The following is a 21,053-nucleotide window of genomic DNA, read 5'->3' as shown; positions in this document are numbered from 1 at the left end:
GCTATACTTCTCTAAACTATGCTATATTATACTATGCTATACTAAGCTATATTATGCTATGCTATTCTATACTACGCTATATTATGCTAACTACTCTATACAAAACTATGCTATTCTATACCACTCTATACGATGCTATATTATGCTATGCTATTCTATAATACTCTATACTACGCTATATTATACTATACTATACTATCAGTAACGCCGATCCCTATAAGCAGACTACGCAGTCTGGGTAGGGCACCAACTCCCTAAGGGGACCATCTTAACCTAGGAGGGCACCAGAAATTCCACTGGCTGCCATTACTCGCACATTATACGTATATTCAAGGACCCGAAAGCAGTTGCGCAACACAGATGATCGCTTCGCGCACATATCAAGCGAACCCTATCCTATCCTCTCCTATCCTAGCCTCCAAGTGGTCTTTAAATTGCACACGTGGTGTTGCAGTTGTCTTACAGCTGCCGAGCAGCAGCCGATTTAATCCTGCCCACTGTTGTCACCGCTAATTGGAGGAGACGTGTCACGTGACCTTAAGTTTGGTGTTGACGTTAGCAGAGTTAGATGTGACACGAGAGGCATCCAGGAACACAGGTACATTCCTTTAACAGATGGTACATTTACTAAACGAAAACACTGAATGAGGTTTCTTCATGAATTTACAGCATTAATGGGTTTGAAATTAGACGCTAAATACACTTCGTAGTGTGAGCTGCGCTTTTCGACAGACATTAGTTAGCTTGTTAGCTGCATTGAACTTGTGTCAGATAGGGCCCGAAATTTAGCTGATCTAATTCATCGTATTTATTACCCTTTTTATAAATAATATTCAATTCCGGCGCCTACATCTTGTATTTATGATAGGGAATTGTCTCCAGCTGAAGTGGCATTTATTGCAAGCGATGTCAAACACCAATAGCCTAATAATGTTGACAGTTTGTTGATGTGTTTCCTGCAAACTACACAGACAACACAAACATGACCGTAGTGAGCTCTTGTGCTCAAGAAGTGCTGTGATGTTACTTCGTGTATGATCTGCATTAATGCGACGTGTCTCAAGTTTAGTAAGCTTTAAACCATTGCATCTCAATCCTGGTTCCCGAAAGAGCACAGCACTGCGCATTTTGGATGTCTCCCTCATTAAACTAAACACCCCTGATTCATTAGCGAACTGCTCCTTAATCTGAACTGGGCCTGATTAATGAGGGAGACATCCAAAATATGCAGCAGAACTGTGCTAATTTGTTTTGCACTTCTCACAGAGATGTTATTACCATAAAACCCATCCACTTTTTTTTTTTTTTTTTTTTACCCTAAAACTATCAAAACATTTACTAGAAAAGCTTGTTTGAGATGTTGCCTACATATGCTTGAAATGTATGAATGCCATTGCATTAAAATATAACAATCTTTGTTTTTCATCACCTGTTTTAAAACATTAAATACTTTATACTCTCTCAGCCCCTTGGTTGTGACTGCTCTTTCATTGGTAAAGAATGACTAGCTACTCAAAATCTAAAACAACATCACTGTTTCCCAGCTGTCGGTGATATGAATGGGTGTGCACAGGTTAGGAATCAGCAACATGATTGTGAGTTACTCCATTAAAGGAAAAGTTAACCCAAAACTGAAAATTCTCTCATTTACTCACCCTCATGCTATCCCAGATATGTATAAATAACTAACTTCTGCTGAACACAAATGAAGATTTCTAGAAGAATATTTCAGCTCTGTAGGTCCTCACAATGCAAGTGAATGGTGACCAGAACTTTAAAGCTCCAAAAAGCACATAAAGGCATCACAAAAGTAATCCATATGACCAGTGGTTAAATCCATGTCTTCAGAAGTAAAATAAGTGTGGGTGAGAAACAGATGAATATTGAAGTCATTTATTACTAGAAATTCTCCTCCCTGCCAGTAGGTGGTGATATGCACGAAGATTGAGAATCGCCAAAACAAAAGAACTCCTCTTAGGAGGGAAGAGTGCTTATGATGGTTTGAAATTGGAGATTTATAGTAAAAAAGGACTTAGAAATTGATCTGTTTCTCACCCACACCTATCATATTTCTTCAGAAGACATGGATTAAACCACTGGAGTTTTATTGATACATTTTATGCTGCATTTATGTGCTTTTTGGAGCTTCAGAGTTCTGGTCACCATTCACTTGCATTGTGAGGACCTACAGAACTGAGATATTCTACATTTGTTATTTGTGTTCAGCTGAAGAAAGAAATTCATACACGTCTGGGATGGCATGAGGGAGAGTAAATTATTAGAGAATTTAAGTTTTGGGGTGAACTATCCCTTAAAACGCCTCCATATGCATTTACTGCTGAGGAAGAGTGCCCTCAAAGAATATATTTGGACACTTCACAAAAAGTTAGTTGGGGGATTTATTTGTCCTGGTGGTCAAATGTTAATGGAAAATGTCCACAATCAATGTGATGAACTGCACCTGTGGTTATTCTGCTGGGTCACCAGTGTGAACTTGAGGGGATTTAACTTAATACATTTACTAAAAATTATCTTGGTACCAGTTTGTTAAAATTGATTGTAAAAATGGCTACATAATGATGTTAGTTCTGTGAAATGTTCTAGCATCATCTAGTTTTCATATTTTGTTATCTGATGTAACGTCAATAGTCTTCAAAATCTTTTCGGGGCCGCAATATATTTGGATTTCTGTTCAGCTTTGCTGTTGTTAACCAGCATTGGAGACTTTAAAGCAGGTGTCATGAGTAACTTGTTGGTACTTTACATTTAATTCTAGATTTTTTTCCCATAGTAATGGGTCAAGAAACAGGCAAGTCTGCATGGCCCAAACCAGCTGGAGGATACCAGACCATCTCAGGCAGGAGATACGGCCGAAGACACGCATACATTAGCTTCCGCCCGGTTACAGACAAACGCAGAGCCACATCCACTGTGGACTGTCAGAGCATGAAGAGGACCAGTAGTCATAAGGACCATGCAGTGGGTATGTGCCAAATAATAATGGGGATCTTTTAAGGAATGTGTCCTGAGTTAGGTGAAATATGCGATGAATAAATGTGAAAGAAATTGATTTTGTACTGTTTCTCATGGTGAACAAACAGCATTGTGAAGTGCAATAGGGATTTAGTAGAGCTGAAATACAGTATGCTCGTGTGGGTTGCTCTGCTTTAGAATGGGATATTATACAAAATTGTTAGAAAATGAAGAGGGTGGGTGGGTAGTTGTTTTAAATTGTATGTGAAATAGTTATTTGTTTGTTTTCTGATGAGAAGCAGAATTATAGGGTGAATCTCATGAACACCTGTCAGCAAATGCTGGGGTCGAAAATATAATCTGCACAAAGAAAATGAAGCCTTTTTTAGGGGTATTAAAGGAATATCTGTGTTAAATACAAGTTAAGGTCATTCAACAGGTTTTGTGGCATAAAGTTGATCCCTGCAAAAATTATTTTGACTTGTCCCTTGTTTTTGTAATAAAGCCAAAAGAGCAAAAACCAAGGTTAAACCTAAGGCACTTACTGTGGAAGTGAATGGGGCCATTCCATAAATATTAAAGGGATAGTTCACCCAAAAATGAAAATTCTCTCTCATGCCATTCCAGATGTGTATGACTTCCTTTCTTCTGCTGAACACATATGAAGATTTTTAGAAGAATATTTCAGCCCTGTTGGTTCATGCAATGCAAGTGAAAGTGACCAAAACTTTGAAGCTCCAAAAAGCATAAAGGCACTATATGACAACAGTGGTTAAATCCATGTCATCAGAATAGAAATGATCGGTGTGTGTGTGAGAAACAGATCAATATTTAAGTCCATTCTCCTCCCTTCTCAGTTAATCTCCACTTTAACGTTCACTTTCAAACTTGTGATTTGTGATTCATATTCTTCATGCATACCCCTACTGGGCAGGGAGTAGAATTTCTTGCACAAATGGACTTCAATATTGATCTGTTTCTCTACCATACCTATCATCACTTTTGAAGATATTGATTAAACCACTGGAGTCTTATGGATTACTTTTATGCTGCCTTAATGTTCTTATCTTTTTTGGAGCTTCAACATTTTGGCACCCATTCACTTGCATTATATGGACCTACAGAGCTGAAATATTATTCTAAATAACTTCCTTTGTGTTCAGCAGCAGAAAGAAAGTCATACACACCTGGAATGGCATGAGGGAGTGTAAATGATGAGAATTTTCATTTTTGGTTGAATTATCCCTCTAAAATACACACAGTTTCAAAAGTGTAGCCACTAGACGCAAACAATGCACATGGTTTTTAGTGTGATAAAATTGCTTTCTAAACTTTTTTGTGTAAAGATCTTTCCAATGTTACTTTCAATTGACTAATATACTATGTAGAACAAAGATTTTATCACACAAATCACGTTGACGTGTCTAATGTTTATTTATGCTTTTGAAAGGGTGTGTATTTTAATGTTTCCGAACTCTCCCCATTAACTTCCATTGTAAGTGCCCTAACTGTGTGTTACATGTATATATGTATGGAAACAACGGATGAGTTAAAATAATTTCATCAAGTAATTTAGGGTTGGTTAAATTAATTTAGGGTTAGGTTAGTTCATCTATTATTTATTTAATTTTTATGGACATTATAATACAAATTCTGTTGATTTGAGTTTATAGGGACAGTTCACCCAAAAATAAAAATTCTCAACATTTAATCACCCTTATGCCATCACAGATGTGTATGACTTAATATCTTCTGCTCAACACAAATAAAGATTTTAGAATATTTCAGCTCTGATTGTCCATACAATACAAGTGAATGGTGACCAGAACTTTGACTCCAGTGGTTTAGTCCATGTCTTCAGAAGTGATATGATAGGTGTGGGTGAGATACAGATCAATATTTAAGTCCTTTTTTTTACTATAAATCTCCACTTTCACATTCTTCTTTTGATTTTGTTGATTTACATTCTTTGTGCATTTGGCCCCTACTGGACAGGAAGGAGAATTTATAGTACAAAAAGACTCAAATATTGATCTGTTTCTCACCCACATCATCTATCATATAGTTTCTGAAGACATGGATTTAATCATGGAAGTTTATGCTACCTTTATGTGCTTTTCGGAGCTTCAAAGTTCTGGCCACAATTCATTTGCATTGTATGGACCTACAGAGCTGAAATATTCTTGTAAAAATCTTTGTGTTTAGCACAAGATGTGTAGGTCATACACATGGGATGGCAAGAGGGTGAGGAAATTATGAGAGAATTTTCATTTTTGAGAACTATTTCTTTAACTTGAATTGAACCTGGAACATTCTTTTAAAGATATTTTTTTATTATTATTATTTTCATGAAAATTAAGCACCATTGCCCAAATTTCCAGTAATCTACTGTAATGCAAAAAAAAAAAAAGATTATTATTATTATTTACACTAAAATACATTTGTAAAATATAATTGTAAGTATACATCATGGTAGTATCCGTTAGTTTCATATACATTTTTGAATCCAGACAGGATGACTTTAATTAAAATACAGAGAGAAAGATATTTTTTTCAAGAGATTCATCCATGAGTGCACAAGCACTTGTAAACTTGGCAAATTAATTGATAACCAGTGAAGGGGAAATTACAATTATTTAACTCTCTTCCTTCTAGCCTCTAAGGGCAACATTTCTTCAGTGCTTCAGACCATCATCCCAGTGGCACCCTCAAATTCACTGCGGCCTGGTTTAAATGCAACATCAAATCGGCATGGCCATAGTAGGAAACAGTCCTTGTTGTACAAAGCCCTAAAAGCCCCTGCAAACCATTTAAAGAGACCAAAGAGTGACCAGGTTGTGCCATATGATAGTAACTATCATTCTGATATAGATAGAAATAATCAGGCCAGAGTTTGGCCCCAACATGAAGAAACCAAGACCCAAACAAGCCCTGAAGTTCTGAGCTACATCAACATTGACGCCTATGAGCCTGACAGTAGCGATGCTGATGAGGAGGACTTGAGTTCCAACCCATCTCAGGCCGCTCAGGAGAAGAGACTTGATGGTTTGATTTGCAAACTGGGAGTAAATGTAGATTCCCTTGAAGATTCAGAACATTCACCAGAAGTGGCACCTTCTAAAACATCAACAGAACTCGGTTGTGCTGAACCAGATTCACACAGAACAGTAAAAGCAAACAGGAAAGTTGGTCAGTTGTTGGTTGGTGAAGACCATGTTCCTAAATGCCAAGGGGTGACGGCAAGCGCCGGCCCCGTTTCCTTCAAAAATGTTGGAAATACAGATCCTGAAGAAATATTTCAGTCAGAAATGGTCGTAAGGCCAAAGATCCGCAAACAGACGAGCGAGACACGCCTTGAAAGGAGGAAACGGCCTGAAAAAGAGGAAAAGGGTCATTTGTCAGGCTCGGTAGTCAAGTGTGACTCGGCACCTCCGGGTTTCCTCGCACAAACAAGCCGTGAAAGGGAGTTCCCCTTTGATTTCCCTCCCTTGACACTGAATGACCTCAACCCTCTGCAGAGGACACGAGAGGATAGTTGCAACACTACAAAATATGACGATGATGATGAGATCTGGGAAGATCTAAAGAACTTTGGAGAGAAAAAGGTGGACATATCTGAAAAGAGCCATGAAAGGTACAGTAGAATTTCTTGGAATATTCCAACTGGTCAATCGCACCATTCAGCTGTCAAATATTTTTTTATAATGCCTGCTAAACTGTGTAATTGACCTTCGTCCCAGGCAACCAATATCCTGATGAGCTGTCCTATGCTATAATACTTTAAAAAGGTCTTTTAAACAGAATGATAACCTGATTGAAAATACCAAATTTGCATGGATATCTAATGGGCCAAATTTCTGCATTCTTGGCAAAGGTTGCATTTGCGACATAGTTTGTTAAAGGAATATTACGGGTTTAAAACAAGTTAAGCTCAGTCGGCAGCATTTGTGGCATTATATTGGTTACTACAAATAATTATTTAGACTCGTCCCTCCTTTTCTTAAAAAAAGTAAAAAACTGGGTTACAGTGAGGCACTTAAAGTGGAAGTGAATTGGGCAATCTGTAAACGATTCAAAAGTATAGCCACAAGATGTAAATAATATGCGTGTTAACATGATTTTAGTTAAATAAAATCACTTGCTAACCATTTCTGTGTAAAGTTATGGCCAATTTTACAACTCTGCATTTAATTGGCTCTGTACTTGTATTTTGCACAATGACAATAAAGTTGAATCTAATCTAGTCTAATGACGGCCTAATGCCGTAAACCAAAAAGCCTAAAACGACTCTAAAAATGACAATTTAAACAACTTTACAGCTCTAATTTTACAGCACAACATTTTTTTACCAACTAAAAAACTAAAACGTTTCATTTAAAATAAGAAAATGCTTGTTGGGACTACTGCATGTATCCCTAAATGGAATTCATCTTCTAATTAATAAAAAAAATATATAATAATGTTCAATGTTGATATCAGTCAGTTTTAAAACTAAACCCAAAACACCTACAGCACAGTAGATTACAATAGCCAGGGCATTTACCTTATTCTGATGACTTGCGCTGAATGAAATCAGACAGTTTTGCCTAATCCGGGCAGTAGCATCGCAATTTCAGACTCTGTTCTCAGAAGTCCTTGGAAGGCACATATGCGCAAACCTAGTTGTCATGGCAACTGAATAAACAACCTCGCCTGGTCAATATTTACTCGTCAAGTGCAAGTCAGACAGAAACTAAAAGAAGGAAAGACATTATATTTATTTTTATAAAAATTTAACGAAAGTACGTTTAAATTTTGTGCGATCTACCAGCATTGCCTTTGCGATCGACTGGTAGATCGTGATCGACGTATTGGGCACCCCTGCTTTAAGCCATCCAAAAATTTGCCCCATTCACTTCCATTGTATGTGCCTCACTTCACTTCACTTCACTTCATTTTTTTTTTTTTTTGAGAATAGGAAGGACGAGTCTAAATAAAGTTTTGTGGTAATTTTGAAAACTTAATTTGTATTGAACCCAGAAAATATCTTTTAACTTAAAGTAAAACATTTAACAAAAAAGATGTTACATTGTAAAGTGTGTGTGTGTGTGTGTGTGTGCGTGTACAGTATCTCACAATTAAATATTTGATTATATCTTTTCATGTGACAACACTGAAGAAATGACACTTTGTTACAATGTAATGTAGTGAGTGTACAGCTTGTATAACAGTGTAAATTTGCTGTTCCTTCACAATAACACAACACACAACCATTAATGTCTAAACCGCTGGCAACAAAAATGAGTACACCCCTAAGTGAAAATGTCCAAATTGGGCCCAAAGTGTCAATATTTTGTGTGGCCACCATTATTTTCCAGCACTGCTTTAACCCTCTTGGGCATGGAGTTCACCAGAGCTTCACAGGTTGCCACTGGAGTCCTCTTCCACTCCACCATGATGACATCACGGAGCTGGTGGATGTTAGAGACCTTGTGCTCCTCCACCTTCTGTTTGAGGATGCCCCACAGATGCTCAATAGGGTTTAGGTCTGGAGACATGCTTGGCCAGTCCATCACCTTGACCCTCAACTTCTTTTGCAAGGCAGTGGTCATCTTGGAGGTGTGTTTGGGGTCGTTATCATGCTGGAATACTGCCCTGCGGCCCAGTCTCCGAAGGGAGGGGATCATGCTCTGCTTCAGTATGTCACAGTACATGTTGGCATTCATGGTTCCCTCAATGAACTGGAGCTCCCCAGTGCCGGCAGCACTCATGCAGCCCCAGACCATGACACTCCCACCACCATGCTTGACTGTAGGCAAGACACACTTGTCTTTGTACTCCTCACCTGGTTTCCGCCACACACGCTTGACACCATCTGAACCAAATAAGTTTATCTTGGTCTTATCAGGCCACTGGACATGGTTCCAGTAATCCATGTCCTTAGTCTGCTTGTCTTCAGCAAACTGTGCGCATCATCTTTAGAAGAGGCTTCCTTCTGGGACGACAGCCATGCAGACCAATTTGATGCAGTGTGTGGCTTATGCTCCGAGCGCTGACGGGCTGTCCCCCCTCCCCTTCAATCTGTGCAGCAATGCTGGCAGCACTCATACGTCTATTTCCCAAAGACTACCTCTGGATATGATGCTGAGCACGTGCACTCAACTTATTTGGTCGACCATGGCAAGGCCTGTTCTGAGTGGAACCTGTCCTGTTAAACCGCTGTATGGTTTGGCCACCTTGCTGCAGCTCAGTGTCAGGGTCTCGGAAATCTTCTTATAGCCTAGGCCATCTTTATGTAGAGCAACAATTATTTTTTCAGATCCTCAGTGTTCTTTGACATGAGGTGCCATGTTGAACTTCCAGTGAGGGAGTGTGAGAGCGATGACACCAAATTGAACACACTTGCTCCCCATTCACACCTGAGACCTTGTAACACTAACTGGTCACATGACACCGGGGAGGGAAAATGGCTAATTGGGCCCAATTTGGACATTTTCACTCAGAGGTGTACTCACTTTTGTTGCCAGCGGTTTAGACATTAATGGCTATGTGTTGTGTTATTTTGATGGGACAGCAAATTTACACTGCTACAATGTAAAGTAGTGAGTGTACAGCTTGTATAACAAAGTGTCATTTCTCCAGAATTGTCACATGAAAAGATATAATCAAATATTGACAAAAATGCGAGTGGTGTACTCACTTTTGTGAGAGAGAGAGAGTGTGTGTGTGTGGGTGTGTGTGTACTGTTCAAAATGAAGACAATGTATTTGGATACTTTCTGGTTCAGAGAAAATGTCTTGCATCATTTCTTCACGGTTGACATTTGGTTTGATATCTATTTTAAGTCTTAAGTGTCAAAATTATTTTGGGGCCACTGTACCACAATCGATGCGCCATTCATGCAACATGAATTTGTGCATTTACTGTGAATGCTTGATAAAGTAAACACCAGAAAATGACTGAAGTGCAGAAGATGCTCCCTTTCGGTGCTAATTCTGCATGCTAAGACGCTTCAGCTAAGAGGATTAGTTTGACTTTTACGAGGTGGGCTCACGTGTGTTTGTGCGTGTGTGCTGGTGTGTGTTCAAAGCAGCAGCGAAGAATGCAGCGAGGGCGAGTGGTCGGCCTCATGGACGTCTGACTCGGGGCTGGAGAAGGAGAGGTGCACCAGTGAAGAAAGCTGGGAGACTCTGCATGGCATGGATGAGCTGCCTGGTTGCAGCAGCAGTAGCAGCAGTCTGGAAGAAGTGCCTTCTCTCAACCTTGCTCTAGAGTAGGCGCACATCCACTGACAGAACAAACTCTAAACACTGGAGTGAAACTTAAGTGATAACAATGGGTCGCATTCACTAATACTGTACATGTGTTAAAGTTACGTACTTGTATGTGCTGAAAAAGTGATTCATAACAGGTGCGTTTTGTTCTTACTCTCGTTCTAATGTTGATGAATCCGGATTATTTCTAAAAGAGGGAGCGGAGCGTATGCTCGCTGTAAGTAATCTGCACAAAACGGAGCCATTCATTGCTCCTGCAAACATGCACTTAATATATTGTCTGAAAGCATCCACACCAAGATCATCGTGCAAAGCCAAAGTGTGCTATTCTCAAAAACAAAATACATAAATAATAAAAGTTATAAATACCTTTTTAAATAGGCCTAGACTACACGTGAATGGCTGGATTTTTATGTAGAACCTATCTGAGAGCTATAATTTATTGTAATGTAACTTAGTTATCAAGTTTCAAGTTTATTTGACCTTTAACACCATAAATACAGAAAAACATACCACTTGTCTTAATCGTAACACACCTCAAATTAATGCGCGCGCGCGCACGCACATGCAAACTAAACGAAGAAACGTAACTAGTTTTAGTAAAGAAATTGTTCACCTAAAAATGTAAATTCTCATCATTTACTCACCCTCATGCCATCCCAGATGTGTATGACTTACTTTCTTCTGCTAAACACAAATGAAGAATTTTAGAAGAATATCTCAGCTCTGTAGGTCCTTCCAATGCAAGTGAATGGAGACCAGAACTCTGTAGGTACAAAATGCAGCATAAAAGTAAATGGGTGCCAAAATGCTCATAAAGGCAGCATAAAGTAATCCATATGACTCCAGTGTTTTAATCTATATTTTCAGAAGTGATATGATGGGTGTCAGTGAGAAACATTCATATTTAAGTCTTTTTTTTTTTTTTTAACTATAAATTCTTCTCCTTGCCCAGTAGGGGGCGTATGCATGAAGAATGTGAATCACCAAAAACATAAGAAGAATGTGAAAGTTAAAGTGGAGATTGACTGAGCAGGGAGGAGAATTTATAGTAATAATGGATTTAAATTTGATCTGTTTCTCACCAACACTTATCATATCTATTCTGAAGACATGGATTTAACTACTGGAGTCATATAGATCACTTTAATGCTGACTTAGGTGATTTTGAGCTTCAAAAAGGCACCCATTCACTTGCATTGTATGGACTAAAAGAGAAATGATTCTAAAAATGTTCATTTGTGTTCTGCAGAAGAAAGTAAGTCATACACATCTGGGATAGCATATGGGTGAGTAAATGATAATAGAATTTAATATTTTTTTAAAAACTATGCCTTTTAAGTTCTAAGAATAATGTATATAAACAATTTTTGTTTAACAAGTTCAATGTTTTAGGGAGTGTCCTTGTGAGTCTGTTTTTGCCATTGCCACATTCACACTAATAAGCCTTTGTTTGAAAATAAAAAACCTCTCTATAGCAGTATACATTGGAAAATGAAAAAGGTTTTTGAATGAAAACTGATTAGTGTGGATGTGACCTAAATTTTATCATAAGTTTAATTGTGAATGTATTGATCAGTCATGTTTTTTGTGTTAAAGCAACTCCAATATTTTGTGCATTTCTAATATGCCAAATTAACTGTCAAATTCTCTGTCTGTGTCTCAAAACCAATTGTGTAATTGAGCTGTCTACCTGAACAGTACTTTTGGGCATCATAGAAATGTCCCGAGTCAGCTCGGATCACACACACCTACAGCTCCTTTGACTTGAAATGCATTTTTGGTGCAAGCACAATGCTGTCTTGGTAGGCAAGCTCATTAGATTTTGAGACATTGGATTGGGGTATTGCAGAATTTTTTTTTGTTTACGCACTGCTTTCAAAAAGTCTTTTGTACTGCTGCAGTGACTTTTTCATATAGACCCCCTTTTCTGATATTAATATACGTCTCAGGTGAGCCAATCACATGTGGTCAGATGAGACATGTTGCTTAAATGAGTCTTCTGTGGCCACTTGTGATCGGATTTGGAGAAGAGGGATTCTGTTTAATGACTACATACATAAATTACTTTGTCAACGTGTTACACCATGATATTAAAGCAGAACAATGTAAGAAAAAAGAGTGAGAAAACCCCCCCCTGCCATTTCTCCCAGATGCAATTTAATCTAAGCACAAAAGCAACATTTCGAGCAGAAATGTCCATTATTTTACTGGATTAACCTGAGCTGCAGATGTTCGTGCTTCTCATACATGTCTCTGCATGTTGATTTCAGACACACTGAAGAAGATCAGTGCTTGTGTATACTGTATATCCGCTGCTTATAACCAGTAAAGTTTAAACTCTTGTTTTAATGCAGCGGTTGATTGACAGGAGAGGGGAGGTGCTTCGCTGCTGCCGAGACGCATTCAGGATGGATTAGTTTACACGTCAAACGTGATGCGTTCAGATGCGTTTTTGACCACATTCGTATGTGGTTTTCGTGATCCGATCACAAAACATTTCAGACCCCGTTTAGACCTGTATTTAGCGCTGACCACTTGTGATCAGGACACTGAAAATGCATCTTAATACCAGGTGGAAACGTGGTCTTAGATGTTTTAGAACAAGCAAAAGAGGACATTATTGATATAGTACTTCTATCATTACTGTTAAACTAAATGTTTGAATGTGTTCTGCAATCAAATCTTTACTTGGTTGTCAAGGCTTACTGGTTTATGGCAGTAAGTAGATAAATATTTATACTATATACTGTGTGTGTATATACTATATACATAAATATTTTTTCTGTTAAAACAAACTAAACCGGATTGATAAATGATAGTCTGGCTATAGGAATGCTAACACCAGTGCAACCTGTTTTTAGCACTCAGATAGAGGAGAATGTAGCGGTTATAATGGGTTAAGGCATGAACGAGTTATATTGTTATGCTTTTTTGTATATGTATGTGGAATCAGTCCATTTCCAGTCAGCCATGAATCATTTATTCCGCAAATGAAAGCCTCAGGGGATTATTGTGATATTTTTCAGAAGTTTAGCAATTGGCCAAAAAAAATAAAATAAAAAATATAATAATATTAATTGACAGCACCTTTAATTCATTTCAAGTGTTAATGCTTTATCTTTGGCAGCCCTAAAAACTATTGAACAAACTTGTTCTGCTCTGTTTTTGTGCGTGGTGTTGGTCAGGGAGCAGACCCCTCTGGAAGAGGGTGAGATCCCCTGGCTGATGTATAATGAGGACTCGGGCAGCAGTAGTGATGAGGATCCGGATGGTGTGAGTCAGTTTGTCCACCCTGGACTCTTTATCCTGGATGGCAACAACAACCTGGAAGACGACTCCAGCATGAGTGAGGATCTGGACACAGAGTGGAGGTCAACAAAACTAATATTTTATCTATGATATTTATCTCATATATATATATATATATATATATATATATATATATATATATATATATGAAAACACTGAAACAGTGATAATTTACAGTCATACAATAAGAAGAACATTATGTTGCCTTATTGTAATTGTGTTTCAGCTGGAAAAGCATTGAAAATATTTATTTTTTATTTAAGGTTTCTTGATGAATTTAATGAGGGTTTTGGGATGGCTCAAGCAATCTCTTATGTGGATCATTCCCAGCTCCTCACTTACATGGCATTGGAGGAGCGTCTCGCTCAGGCTATGGAGGTGAGGGACCTCTACCCTAATGTATTTATATTAACATTTTTGCAGATCAAAATGAAATTGCTGATCTAAACACCCAAATATTCTTAAATAAAGATTGACAGGGTAAAAACGGTGTAACCGTTTAAAGACACCTCCTTAACCTTGTTGGTAATTAAATATTTGTGAGGTAAAGACCATACGACCTGCGTCAGACATGCTTGTGTCGCATCTCGGGTGTGTTGCGTCATAAAAGTAAAATGTTTTGGTCACTGTGTCAAGTTAAATATAGTTTAATACTCAATCTTTAAACACATCTGGAGATCCCTTGGTTCGCATTTGCGCTCCTTCAAGTGTTTTGAACACAAGAACGTGACGCATGTTTGTGTTGTGTGTGTCCGCTGAAGAGTTGTTAATGTTTTGTTCTCTGTAATAAACTGTGTGTTGCTGACACAGCAGAAATTTCAATTACTGCCCTCTGGAGTAAACGGGTGGTACCACAAGCTTGAATTTCTCAGGAAAGCATTGCGATTTAAATGCGTAAATACTTTTAACGCGTTATTTTTTGTCAAATTAATCGCACATTATTAACACGTTAAATCGACAGCCCTGATATATATATATATATATATATATATATTATATCAGTACTGCGCAAATGTTTAAGACACAAAACATTTTGCATAGTGAGGATGTCTTCAAAAATAATGCCATAAATTGTTTTCATTTATCAATTAAAAAGGTCCAGTAAACATAAAAAAAAAAAAAACTAAATCAATATACGGTGTGACCACCTTTGCCTTTAAAACAGCCCCAATTCTCCTAGATACACCTGGAAACAGTTTTTCTTGGTTGTTGACAGATCGGATCTTCCAAGCTCCACAGTTCTTCAGTCTATTTCGGCTGTCTCAGTTGATTCTGTCTCTTTATGTAATCTCAGACTGACACAATGTTCTGTGGGGGGCTCTGTGTGGGTCATGAGATCTGTTGCAGGGCTCCCTGCTCTTCTATTCTAATCTTTTCTATTTGCAAAAGGAATGTTTGGGAGTCTAAAATTTATTTTTCCTATTGACATACTAAAACTGAAGATATAAATAAGCATCTTATGTTTTTGTGAAGCATCTTATGTGCCTAAAAATTTGGGTCAAACATTTAGGGTAGCCTTCCACAAGCTTCTCACAATAAGTTGCTGGAATTTTGGCCCATACCTCCACACAGAACTGGTGTAACTGATTCAGGTTTGTAGGCCTCCTTACTCGCACATGATATTTCAGTTCTGCCCACAAGTTTTCTCTCAGATTGAGGTCAGGGCTTTGTGATGGCCACTCCAATACCTTGACTTTGTTGGCCATTTTGCCACAAATTTGGAGGTATGCTTGGGGTCATTGTCCATTTGTAAGATCCATTTGCAACGAGCTTTAACTTCATGGCTGATGTCTTGGGATGTTGCTACAATATATCCACATCATTTTCCTTCCTCATGATTCCATCTATTTTGTGAAGTGCACCAGTCCCTCCTGCAGCAAAGCACCCCCATAACATGATGCTGCCACCCCCCATGCTTCACAGTCAGGATGGTGTTCTTCAACTTGCAAGCCTCACCCTTTTTTCTCCAAGCATAATGATGGTCATTATGGCCAAACAGTTACATTTTTGTTTCATCAGACAAGAGGACATTTCTCCAAAAAGATCTTTGTCCCCATGTGCACTTGCTTACTGTAGTCTGGCTTTTTTATGGCAGTTTTGGAGCATTGGCTTCTTCCTCGCTGAGAAGCCTTTCAGATTAAATCGATATAGGACTTGTTTTACTGTGGATATAGATACTCGTCAACCTGTTTCCACCAGCATCTTCATAAGGTCCTTTGTTGTTGTTCTGGGATTGATTTGCACTTTTCGCACCAAACTACGTTCATCTCTAGGAGACAGAATGCGTCTTTCCTGAGCGGTATGATGGCTGCATGGTCCCATGGTGTTTATACTTGCGCACTATTGTTTGTACAGATGAACGTGGTACCTTCAGGCATTTGGAAGTTGCTTCCAAGGATGAACCAGACTTGTGTAGGTCCACAATATTTTTTTCTGAGGTCTTTGTGGATTTCTTTTGATTTTCCCATGATGTCAAGCAAAGAGGCATGATGCTGAGTTTGTAGGTATGCCTTAGAATACACCCACAGGTACACTTCCAATTCAGTACACCTTCTATTAGAAGCTAATGGTCTAAAGGCTTGACATAATTTTCTGTAATTTTCCAAGCTGCTTAAAAGCACAGTTAACTTGGTGTATGTAAACTTCTGACCCACTGGAATTGTGATTATAGTCAATTAAAAGTGAAACAATCTGTCATGCACAAAGTAGATGTCCTATAGATAAACTATAGTTGATAATATGAATTCTGTGGAGTGGTTAAATGAGTTGTAATAACTTAAACTTAAAATGTGACTGACTTCAACTGTATATATGGGTGTATATGTTTATGTTTGTTAAAATTATGTTAAAAACTGTTTAATGCCAAATTAAATGTTATACATGGCAAAAAATAAAAATAAATAGTTTTATGTCAAAGCAAATTTACCCAGCTATTTACTGTACATGTTGGTGAATTGCCAGTGTGTAAAACCAAGTAAATTGATTTGGGATCAGGAGATATTAAATGAAGTGTTTTCTGCTAAAAAGGTAGCTGTGGGGTAAGCTGTGTCAGTGGCTCAACTAATGGGGATTAAATGTGTAAACATTGCAGCCAATGCAGAAAAAACTGTTAGATAGATTTTGTTCTGAAACTTAAAGCAGGACACATTTTTGGTCAATTTGAGGGAGTGCTGGCAAGGAAACTCACCTTTCAACATTTCATATTTCCCTGAAACCTTGATAGTTGACAGTCCAATGAAATATATATTTTATGTGCCCTTGAAAGTATTGCAATCTTTCAGAATGTGTGATGAAATATTTTTTCAGCATTAAAGTGTTTGCACAAACAGCTTGAATTTAATTCTACCTTATATTTAAGGCTTCGTTTTTTTTGATCGCCTTAATATAATTGTTTTGGTCCAATTAAGTTGGTCTTTGACAACCCAATAAACTTCCATTGATTTCAGCCAATTGGAGAAGCCAGTTGAAATGTAAGGCTTAATGTATAATTAACTTGCTTCTATCTTTATCCAGGGAAATACGCTAATGTGTTTTGTTGTGTTGCAGGCAGCACTGGCTCATCTGGAGTCTTTAGCTGTTGATGTGGAGCAGGCCCATCCCCCTGCTACCGAACAGATCATCAACTGCCTACCACAGATCACAGTGCAGGCCGACAACACTGGTACTACTGCCATTACTTGAAGCTATAAAAACTAAAGTATAGTACAGTATAGTGTTTGAGCAAGAAAGTACAAGAGCCGAAGGCTAAATGCATTTTTTGGCATGACACGTGGTGAAGTGCCTGCAATCACTATTGCTGTATGATCGCTAAATACTTCAGATGTAAACATTATCATTTTTGTCACATTGTGGAAATAAAAATGTCATAATGACATTTTTTTCACATTACGGCAAAGAGATTCAGGGGGTAAAATGAGCATAACTGTCGTAAAATAAAGACCAAATGTAAAGTATCTTAATGGCCTTAAAAATAGGCCTAATTTTCTACATGCAAAATATAAGTTCTTAGTTGTTTCTTTTAAGTTTTGCAGTAAAAATCGGACCAGGACATTTTCTTGACCGGTTTTGTGAGAATCAACCACACATAATATAGCAATTGTACTCTTATACACTTTACTATAACATGTGTAATGCACCATCAGACAGATTTTATGTGCGATATTATGGACAAGAGCTGCATTACAGCTTCTATAGAAGTATTACAATTATTGCACATACAATTTGCTTTATTGTTTCTTACTGCTGCCCATGTGAAGTTTTTTTCAGATGACAAATTGCATGAATGTTGCTATTCAAGAGTAGAAATTGAAAAGATTGAGGACACAAACTGTTCTGTAACACACAAGTCAGAGAGAGATGCGAAGACTAGATGAGAGATGTGTTTTGCACAAAAAGCAACACCACGCAGGTGCAGATTGAGTGACAGGGAAAGCACGCAAGCACACTAATGTCCTACTTCATCTTTATGGCACGAGTGCATTTGAAACTATAAACCTGCCACGGAGATCATAAAATGGCCTCGGTTTCACATCTGTTGACTAAAATGAACCAATTGATGCGTGCGTGACTCGACCGTGACGTGTTTGAATATTTGCTTTGGTCTCGTAGGTTTTATAATATGATGGAGAGCTCTAGGTTGAGTATTTTACATGCACTCTGTTTGGTTTTGCAGAGCAGGAGCAGTGCTGTGCCATCTGCTGCAGTGAATATGTCAACGATGAGATTGCCACTCTGCTGCCGTGCCGCCACATGTTCCATAAACTCTGTGTCACTCTCTGGCTCAGGAAGGTATTTGTGTTATTCTTATGAGCTTTTGAAAGGGAGAGGAATATAAGGGGCACAATTTTATAACTGCATAGGATTGTTAATATTCTGCAGGAAGATAATGAAGAATACATTTCAAGAGCGAGTTCACACAAAAATGACATTTCTCGCACTCATTTAGTTCCAAACCCACATGACTTTCTTTCTTCCTTGAAACACGAAAGGGATGTTTTAATACATACTGTAGACCAGTCCATCTATTCAAAACAAATGGAAGTTGACGGCCACTTTAAAGCTTAAGCCCAAAGTATACTTCAGTTGTGACGCAAACGCTAAAGCCACGTTCACATTGTCTGGGATGTTGTCACTAGTCTCTGTTGCTCTAACGTAATTGGTCAATGATGGCAACAACTCTGTCTTTCCTGCACTCGCCTCCATTACCTCACAGGAGGCCGATGACGTGAGCTTCAATGTCTTTTCTTATTGGCTGTCGCTGCACGATATTGCTCTGGATTTGCATACAGGTTGATGCATGCACGCCAAGACTGCTTTGAGATACTGGACTCTCTTCAGGAGTTTAGAGCCATAAAGAAATCGTTTTATTCCTTCAGGCACGAGTTATACAAATGCAGGTATTTCCTGACCTCCTCACACATGCACTCTTGACGTGCACGTCTACTGTCTGTTTCCACCTTCGTCTCCTGTTGTTTAGTGGTGATTACATCTAGTGCTGCTTTGTGACAATGACTCAATTGTGAGTCTTGCCACCTTGTGGACACAGTAATTAGTGCAATAATTCCAGGTGCATTCTGTGCGTTCAGAGTACGAGCGGTTAGAAAATTTGGGTCGCACTTATTCCATGCTCGGGCCCTCTGCTGATGATGAAATTTGCGGCATGCATCCTGTACGCTGACATCTAGAATTCAAGTCAGACCAAAATGTACTTTGGGCTTCAACATTCTGCACAACTTTTCAAAGATCATACAGATTTGGAACAACATGAGTGTGAGTAAATACTGACAGAAAGGAATGCAAAATGTTGTAACTAGATTATTGGATAACCATCTTTGACTCTTTTCTCCTTGTGATTATTCTTACTATTGTTTTTAGTCTGGTACGTGTCCAGTGTGTCGGCATGTTCTGACCTCAGCTGAGACCGAATCCCCGTCTTTAAATTCTGAACAAGACACATCACCGTCCAATCACAGCGCACCTGGAGGAACATGCTGATCTCTGCGCACCCATCAATCAAAACATCCCCCAGTGTAATATTCCAATAATAATAATAAAAAATAATCATAGTACCACAAAACAGTTTTGCATCTGATAGTTCTTTGCTGTCCGGCGACAGGCCTGGTGTTAATAAGCATCGCTTTAATCAATTCAGCATTCTGACAAAGCAGCATCCCAAGAAGGTTGCTACCCTGAACTCTCTCTTAACAATTCAGCTATCCAATCAGAGGTAATTCAGTTGGCTGAGGTGCATTGTAACTTCCTGATTTAAGCATACATACCTGGAAAATAAATGATAATGGCTGTGCAATATATCTCGCTGCGGTTCATAAACACATTTGTATAAATTATTGAAATGATGGCCACTGAATAGGTAGCTTTCACAAAAGCACCTTCAGGAGCAATATCATTTCCAAAAGAATGTGTGAGAGTCTTGACAGTCTGTACTGGAAAATATGATGGTGCACGACTATAAATATGAGACGGCTTTGTGCCGTTTTTATTGCAAAGGAAATTGGCATGAATTCAGTGTCATGCTATCAGCTCCGAATAATACACAAAGAAAGGCACAGGTGGGTAGCTCACCAAATCACTTTTTTATTTTGATTGAAGACTTCAATGAATTCTATACAGGAATTGTGCAAGCCAGAGAGTTTCTCTGTATATGTGAAAGACACTATTAACGGCTATGACTATTATCAGTTACACTTAAAATGTATGTGTATAAACCTTTCAGCAGTTATAAATGGTTAGTGAGATATATAACCAGTCAGCCATACACCGATCAGCCACAACATTAAAACCACCTGCCTAATATTGTGCAGGTCCCCCTCGTGCCGCCAAAACAGTGCCAGCCCGCATCTCAGAACAGCATTCTGTGATACTATTCTTCTCAACACAATTGTACAGAGCGGTTATCTGAGTTAATGTAGATTTTGTCAGTTGGTTTGAGTATTTCTGTAACTGCTGATCTCCTGGGATTTTCACACAAACAGTCTCTAGAATTTAAAAACAAAAATCATCCAGTAAGTGACAGTTCTGTGGATGGAAATGTCTTGTGTTGAGAAACAGATCAACAGGGAATGGCCAGACTGGTTCTAACTGGCAAAGTCTACAGTAACTCAGATAACCACTCTGTACAATTGTGTTGAAAAATATCATCTCCGAATGTTATTCTGAGATGCGGTTTGGTGTTGTTTTGGCAGCACAAGGGGGACCTACGCAATATTAGGCAGGTGGTTTTAATGTTGTGGCTGATCCAGTATAATGAATGTTTAAATATCATTGACCCCATTTGATTTCTTAATGCACATTTCTGGTCTTATTGCATATGATTTATCAGTGCACGTTAACCCAAAGAAAAAAGTTTGTCTTTTAAAACTTTACCAAAACGTAATAACTTGCTCTGCCTCTGAAACTACTTTCCTTTTTGGCTGATATCCCCAAATATTACAGCTCAATCTCATAATTATGACTTTTAATCTCATTATGATTTACGATCTCATAATTTTAAGATGA

General features: G+C 38.3%; 1 protein-coding gene across 3 annotated transcripts; it reads left to right on the top strand.

The window, feature by feature from the left end:
• Positions 1-522: 522 nt before the first annotated feature.
• LOC127643192 (E3 ubiquitin-protein ligase Praja-2-like) lies at positions 523-19,830 on the top strand. Of its 3 annotated transcripts, none has more exons than XM_052125816.1 (9): positions 523-598; positions 2,792-2,983; positions 5,629-6,607; positions 10,043-10,225; positions 13,415-13,600; positions 13,802-13,916; positions 17,085-17,199; positions 18,211-18,326; positions 19,413-19,830. In XM_052125816.1, the coding sequence occupies exons 2-9, from the start codon at positions 2,794-2,796 to the stop codon at positions 19,530-19,532; spliced, it is 2,004 nt and encodes a 667-aa protein (XP_051981776.1). In that variant the 5' UTR covers positions 523-598; positions 2,792-2,793; the 3' UTR covers positions 19,533-19,830. The 3 variants fall into 3 exon arrangements, with proteins under 3 accessions (XP_051981776.1, XP_051981778.1, XP_051981777.1); XM_052125818.1 differs by having other exon boundaries at positions 10,046-10,225; positions 19,413-19,829; XM_052125817.1 differs by having other exon boundaries at positions 557-598; positions 2,777-2,983.
• Positions 19,831-21,053: the final 1,223 nt, after the last annotated feature.

The sequence above is a fragment of the Xyrauchen texanus genome, chromosome 4, assembly GCF_025860055.1.
Source record: "Xyrauchen texanus isolate HMW12.3.18 chromosome 4, RBS_HiC_50CHRs, whole genome shotgun sequence".
NCBI lineage: Eukaryota > Metazoa > Chordata > Actinopteri > Cypriniformes > Catostomidae > Xyrauchen > Xyrauchen texanus.
This window is presented reverse-complemented; position numbering and strand designations above follow the sequence as displayed.